Raw genomic sequence first — 7,077 nt, 5'->3', positions numbered from 1 at the left:
CCCACCTCCGGGGCGCTGGACAGACTAGGAGCTCTCCAGCCCGTCCTGCTACGCCCCCTGCGGTTCCCGGGCTTGGTCTCCCGCGGTTCCCCGAAACTCTGCCTGTCCCTCTCACTCGGCTGTGTAGTGGCCCCTGTACGCGGATGTAGCCCACTCCCACTAAGGCCTCGCGGGAAGCTGTGCTGCGCCCTTTCCTTTGATCTCCCACTTCAAAGCTGCTGTCGGAAGAGCCACCGCTCCTTCTGCCAGGTTTACAGCTCAGGCGACACCTGAGACCCCGCTCCGCCCCCTCCCGGGCACCCGGCCTCTGCCCGCCTCGGAGGCTGCGTGGCGCGCTGGGCTCTGCGCCCGGGTCTCCGCCCCCTCCCCGCCGTCTACTGGGACCTCTCGGGCGGGTAGAAAGCGCCCCTTAAAGAGCCCTGTTGAGGGACCAGCCTGACCTTTGCCCTCCCAGCCTCACACCCAGGCTGCAGCTTAACCCTTCGCTGTCCGCCCAGTGCGCTAAGGAGTGAACTTTCCGGCGTCCACCTCCAGCATCCCCCGGCGTTGCGGCATCCAAAGCCTGGTGGAGGTGGGGACAGGGCAAACCCTCCCAGCCTCTCCGAGTCGTTCCAGCAGGAGGCGCCTCCGCCCCACTGAGGGGTTGGGGGTTCCCCAGCCTCTTTCGGGGTTTGGAGCTGTGGCACTGGATGAAGCCCGAACTCGGCTGCACAAAGGCCTCAGCTTGAGATAGGGGTTCACCCTGTGGCAGGGTCGCCCGCTGCTTAGGAGTCAAACGGCACGGGTTGGGAGTCGCAGAGCTGACCAGCGCTTCCTTCCCTGGCTCATTGCGTGCTCGTCTGCACCAGCCTCCCCATCAGCCTCCTGGTGCGAAGGCGGGGGTCTCAGCCCCCAGAAATCCTTGCACCCACCCAGACGCCAAACATCGAGACTAGCTGTCGGGGCTGGACTGGGGTCGGGCGCTGGAGGCAGGGGCCCCAGGTGGGTGGGGGCGGGGCGGGGGCGGGGCCATTCCGTTCTGGGCAGGGGCGGAGCGCTGGGTATAACGGCTGCTGCGCGAGAGCCCGGGCCAGCTTCGGGTTGGCCCTGTCGTGGCTCCTGAGTGTCACCAGCACACGAGGAGACGACTGTCTGGACTAAAGAACTCGGGGCCCAGTGCTCAAGCAGAGGAGTCCAAGGGGAGTTTCACGCGCTCCATCACCATGCCCAACTTCTCTGGCAACTGGAAAATCATTCGGTCGGAAAACTTTGAGGATTTGCTCAAAGTTCTGGGTAAGGAGGTGTTCGAGCGCCAGGGAGGGGTAAGAGGACGCTGGAGTCTTTGGAGGTGAGGCTGAGAAAGGAAAGCGGGCCGGAGTCCGGGCGCCAGAGCCTGGGGTGCCCGCATCCTTGGAAAAGGGGCGGGTGGATGCCTGGGTCCCGGTGCGTGGGCCCGACGGCACCCTGATCTGCCTTCCCCGGCGGGTCGCCCACCAGTGCCAGCTCCAGCGGTGACTCAGAGCCTATGAATCGAGCAGAAACCAGAAGCACGAGGTTGGTCTCGGGAGGGGCTTAGCCGCGCGCCTGCATCCCGGGACCAGGGCCGCCGCCGTGTAGAAACTGCAGGCTGAGAGAGCAGTGAACCTTGTATTCAGGCAGGGGGGCTGAGTCCTTACCCACCCGAAGCCAGCTCCTCCGAGACATTCCAATCTCCCGCCTCGGCCTAGTGCCCCTTCCAGTAACTCAATCTCCTGAGCAGGTTCAAAACCCGGGTGTGCCTGGCTCCGCCCACGAGGTGATCCAGCACCCCAGGAGGCGAGCCCTTCTCCTTCCCCCTTCTGCACTTTCCACTCGGTTCTCTGCACTCCACCCCACCCCCATCTGTGAGACAAATATTTTCCTACTGCAAGCAGCTCCAGAGTCGTAGAATCGCTCAGGATAATTATCACTTTCTTGGATTTCAACAAATGGCTTTGTGTGAAACCCCAATCCCCATTTCCAAAAATCCGGGGCTCCACCCCCTCTCTAGGCAGAAACCGGCTGCTACAGCACAATTGGGTGTGCTAGTCAAAGGTGGGGGAAGCTGGATCCACCCAGAAGGCCCTTCCAACTTTCCCCAACCTCCTGCCTGCCCTGTGGGGTCGGCTGGGGTAGGGAGTCTGGGGAAGGGGAGAGAGCTAGGACCGATGGCTGCAGAGGCAAATCTTGGAGAAGATGGGTGTTAGCTAAGGAGCCCAGCAGGTGGGAAGAGGCCCAGGGCCCTGAGCCTAGGATAAGCGTACTCCTTCCATGTTATCTCCAGCACTTTTTTTTTTTTTTTTTTAATTTTTGAGACAGGGTCTCACCATGTAGTCCAGACTGACCTTGAACTCATTTATATAGCCCAGACTGGCCTCAAACTCACAGTGACCCTCCTGCCTCAGCCTCCTGAGTGCTGGGATTACAGGTGTGCTCTGCCACCCCTAACTCCAGTACTTTAAAAATTTTTTTTCAATCTTGAGACAAGGTCTCACTAAGTTGCCCAGTCTGGGTTTGAACTTTTCATCCTCCAGTCGCACCATCTCTGAGTGGTGAGATTACAGTCATTTGTCACCATGGCCCAGCCCTCTGTCAGTCTTTCTTGCTTTGCTCTTGCTGAAGTTAAAGACCAAAAGATAGAGGTTTTCCCTTCAGAAAACCTAAATGCCACTTCTTCCCCCATCTGCTATGGATTCTGGCTCTTCTCCCCAGGATGAGGCCAGAGCCTGGCACATGCCCAGGCCCCAGCTGGAGAATAAGACCCAAAGCCCAACCCTGCTGTCTGTTGAAGCTGTTTGTTCTCCCTGCAGGGTCTCCCAGAGCCACGTGTCCTTCTCAGGCCCTGCTAGGGAGCAGATTGGAAACAGATCCTTTAGACAAACACTGTCCCAAGTCAGCCCAGGTCAGCAGGCCAGGCCCCTTGCATGGGCGGCGGGAGTGGGGGGTGGTTGCTGGAGGGCTGCCTCCTCTGATCTTTCCCCTTCTCAGCCTGCCCCCTAGTCCCTTCTTGTCCCTGACCTGATCTTTCTCCTGGTGAGGGATGTTCATGTGTTTGGGGGACATCTGTCCAGCCTGATGGTCATTGCCCACAGAGCAGATTCTGCTTTTATAACAGGAAGGATGGGCTAGCCAGACATGGGGGCACATGCCTGTAATCCGAGCACTCAGGAGGCTGAGGCAGGAGGATCGTTGCAAGTTTGAGACCAGCTTGGGCTGCAAAGTGAGCTCAAGGCCAGCCTGAATTGCATAGAGAGACCCTGTCTCAAAAAGACAAAACAAAACAAAACAGGAAGGATGTGTTAAAGAGGTGGGCTTCCAGGGAGCCTCTCTGACCAGAAGATGAAGTAGGGTGCATCTTCTCTATCAAGTTGATTGGATCTGAGCATAAACAGCAGAAAATTGGGCTGTAAAGCAGGTGTGGTGCTGTAATCTCAGCACTCTGGAAGGCTGATGCAGGAGAATGGAAAGCTCAAACTCAACCTGAGCAATTTAGTGACTTAGTGAGACCTTGCCTAAGAAATTTAAGTAGAAGAGGGCTGGGAATGTAGTTTAGTGTGGAGGCCCAGAAGTCAATCCCTAGTACTGTTTTTAAAAATGTATATACATTTTTTTAAAGGTTGGAGATGTAGCTCATACCGAGGCTCTGGGTTCAAAAGTCCCCTGTACATAAAACAAAGAGGACGAGGAGGGGAAGAAGGGAGAGGAGGAGAAGAAACACCAGCTCCAGTGTTCCCAAGGGGCAGGGCTTCCTTTCTCCCGCTCCCTTCTGTTTGGAATAGGGCGGGTTGGCTTTGGTGCTGAGTGAAAGACAATTCATTCCTCTAGGAACCCAGGTCTAGAGGAGCCAGGCATTTGGCCAGAGCTGCTTGTGCCTCCCCTATCACATCCTGAAGGACTAATCCACCCATCAGGCAGACTGGGGTGGACAGGAGCTTAGACCCAGCTGTCCCCAGGAACCACCAGCCTGCTTGCCCTCCTGTCTCCCCATCTGCTTCCCCATTTCATACCTGGAGAGCAGAGGAGAAGTCTCATCTGTTTTAAATTGGCACCCAGGGGCCAAATCCTCAGAGGCTGAGGCAGAAGTCCTGCCCATGACAGACACGATGGGGATCCTAGGAAAGGGACACAGCAGGGTGGGAAGAGGAGGCCATGTCCCTTTTTGTTCCCTTTTCTCAGGGGAGGAGGGAGTTTGAAGAAGCTGATATTTCCGTTTTACATTTGAGGGATCTAAGGCTCAGAGAGGTTAAGCCATTTGCTCATCCTGCCAGAAACCCAGTCTGAAAGGGAGCTGAGCCAGAAGGAAATCACAGATCTTACTCGAGAGCCTCAGTCTCCTAGGCAGCTGGCCGTCGTTCTCTTCCCTTGCTGACAATCCCTGCTTCTTGTTCAGGGGAGGGACAGAGACTGGGGAAATGAAGACCCATCTAGCACCATGTAGGGTGGGTAGCTAGGGCAGAGGCAGGTGACCCCGCTTCCTGGGTGCCTGCACTCAAACATGGGCGAAGCTCCAGGGACTCTGGTGAGCACACCTTAATACAGGGTCTTGGGCCAGAGTGGGCAGAGCCATAGTGAGCTTAGCAGGATGCATGCTGGGGAGAGGGGTATGGAGGAGCTGCCCCTGAGGATTCTAGGAGTGAAGAGTTGGGACTCTGTGAGCCCAGTCCAGGCCTGCTGATTCAGCACAGGAGGACAGCACTCCCAGGTGGGTTAGCCCTGACAGTCTCACAGCAGGCAGGTGGGCACCCATCTCTCCCTTCTTCCTGCAGGCGTGAACATGATGTTGAGGAAGATCGCTGTGGCTGCTGCGTCCAAGCCAACAGTGGAGATCAAACAGGAAGGAGACACTTTCTACATCAAAACCTCCACCACGGTGCGCACCACAGAGATCAACTTCAAGGTCGGGGAGGAGTTTGAAGAGCAGACCGTGGATGGGAGACCCTGTAAGGTAAGTGCCAGGAAGGGACCTAGAGGTCATGAATTCACTACCAGGCTTTCCTGTATTGTCTCCATTTCCATGGAGAAGTCTCCAGGGAAGGTGCAGGCTCCAAGGGGGATCCGTCCCTTACCGTTTCACAGCGTGGCTCTGCGATGGGCCCAGCTCACTTGGCCACCTGTCCCTTGCAGAGCTTGGTGAAATGGGAGAGTGAGAACAAAATGGTCTGTGAGCAGAGGCTTCTAAAGGGAGAGGGCCCCAAGACCTCCTGGACCAGAGAACTGACCAATGATGGAGAGCTGATCTTGGTGAGTCCCACTTGCTCCGGACTAAGAGCAAACCCAGGGCCACCTTTGGAGACTCTTGGGAGACTTGACCATGCAAGAGTTTCAAGAACCACCAGGCTGGTCTCTTTACCCTTGTGATGGGGCTCCTTGGAGGCTATCCCCATCACATGGAGTGTGGCTTGGAAGTACTGACCCTTTTATGTGGAGCTACCGCTCTCCAGGTGGGTGCCCTGGCTTGGGAGGATGATGAGCCCCTACTTGATCGCCAGGTGATGGCTAGGCATCTAGGAGCAGCTCCTTCCCACCTGTTGGTCCTGATTCCACAGGTAGCTTTGGACCTTCAGTCAGCCCTCCTTCTCCAAAACCATAGAAGCCCACAGTAACAATGACTTCTGTCTTTCCAGACCATGACAGCAGATGACGTTGTGTGCACCAGGGTCTACATCCGAGAGTGAGTGAGTGGCCAGGGCCCAAGAGCTGCCCGAGCCCGCCACTGCCTTCGCTCCCCTGCTTCCTGGCTACGGGCAGCCCCCTTCCTCCCACACCCTCCTCCTAGACTAGATCTCTCCCTGCCCCCTCACTTCCAAAGCTTGCTGGGATGCCTCTTGCGGGGTCTTTGACCCTCCTCCTACCCCTATGCCAGCGAAGAGGAATGGAGTACAAGAGCCAGGTCCCCTTCCAGCAATCACTCCCCTTGCCCAAGCTAGCAGTCCCAGCCTCAGACGAGCCCCAGCTGACCCTCTTACCAGGAGGGGACTTTAGGCCTAAATGAGAAAGCCTGGCTCTCTGGCTTCCACTTTTTGTCCCTATAGATTTTGCAGTTTAGAATATTTATTTGTTAATTTTATTAAAATGTTTTAAAAATTAAAACCTGTTTCTGGCTCATTGGCAGTGGTAGACAAGTCACTTGAGCTTGGCCTTGCTTGAAATGTAAAGTGAAATTTCCGTCACTTTTCTGAGACAGGGTCTCGCTATGCGGTTCAGGCTGGCCTTGAGTTCACTTTGTAACTCAGGCTGGTCTCGAACTCACCATGACCCTTCTGCCTCAGCCTCCCGAGTGCTGGGATTACAGGCGTGCGCCACTACACCCGGCCTCTCCTGTCACCTTTCTAACCAATGAATCCGCCAGCGTTGCCTCCACAACCTCTCCTGCACCGTGGTTCCTTGTGTTGGCATCTCGGTCAGCAGGGCCGCTCCTTCCTCCTGAACTCTCAGCGGGGCATTGGCGTTGAGGAATAGACTCCCACCTTCTCCCATGTTCTCCATGGTGGTGACACACCCTCCCCTCCTCCAGGCGACACTTCTCATCCTCCATTTGTGAACAAATCCAGGCCTTGCCTTGGCCTCTCACACGGTTCTACACAAGCTCATCATCATCCACACCCACAAGCTGGCCTTGCTTCTGCCCAGGTCTCTCAGCAAAAGGTCTTGTCCTGGTTGTCAGCCCTCTGTCTGAGACAAACCTATCTCTGCCACTGTCCCTCGTCCCCACCCCCACAATCTCCCACACACACTTTTGCCCCCGGGGTTTTCAGATCTCTCAGGTCCCGTGGGTCCTCATCTGCCCTCCCCCAGCCTCCACACTCAGGTCTGTACTGTCTCCCCAAACTCCATGCTGGTCTCTCAAACTCTCCCATGGACCACTGGGCCAAAACAGACCTGTTCAGTGCTCACCTGGCCCTACACGGTAGCAGCTTCTAACTGGCTCCTGGTCCTGCTGTCTAACTCTATGGATGCCAGAGAGAAAGGGCAAAGGTTTGGGAATAGCTGGGGTTTGAATCTTGGTTCTGCCATTTCTGGTCACTAGATGAGTGGCCTTGGCTATATTACTTGACTTCTTAGTGCTAGTTTTTTGTGTTT

The 7,077-nt window shown here is 56.2% G+C and overlaps 1 protein-coding gene across 1 annotated transcript; it reads left to right on the top strand.

Moving 5' to 3' along the window:
- The first annotated feature begins 1,042 nt into the window (after positions 1–1,042).
- Positions 1,043–6,087, top strand: Crabp2 (cellular retinoic acid binding protein 2). The gene is made up of 4 exons (XM_005411695.2): positions 1,043–1,272; positions 4,764–4,942; positions 5,122–5,238; positions 5,622–6,087. The coding sequence occupies exons 1-4, from the start codon at positions 1,203–1,205 to the stop codon at positions 5,670–5,672; spliced, it is 417 nt and encodes a 138-aa protein (XP_005411752.1). The 5' UTR covers positions 1,043–1,202; the 3' UTR covers positions 5,673–6,087.
- The last annotated feature ends 990 nt before the right edge of the window (positions 6,088–7,077 follow it).

The sequence above is a fragment of the Chinchilla lanigera genome, unplaced genomic scaffold (genome assembly GCF_000276665.1).
Source record: "Chinchilla lanigera isolate Chin_1 unplaced genomic scaffold, ChiLan1.0 scaffold00144, whole genome shotgun sequence".
NCBI lineage: Eukaryota > Metazoa > Chordata > Mammalia > Rodentia > Chinchillidae > Chinchilla > Chinchilla lanigera.
Note: the sequence above shows the minus strand (reverse complement) of the source record. Positions and strands in the feature narration are given on the sequence as shown.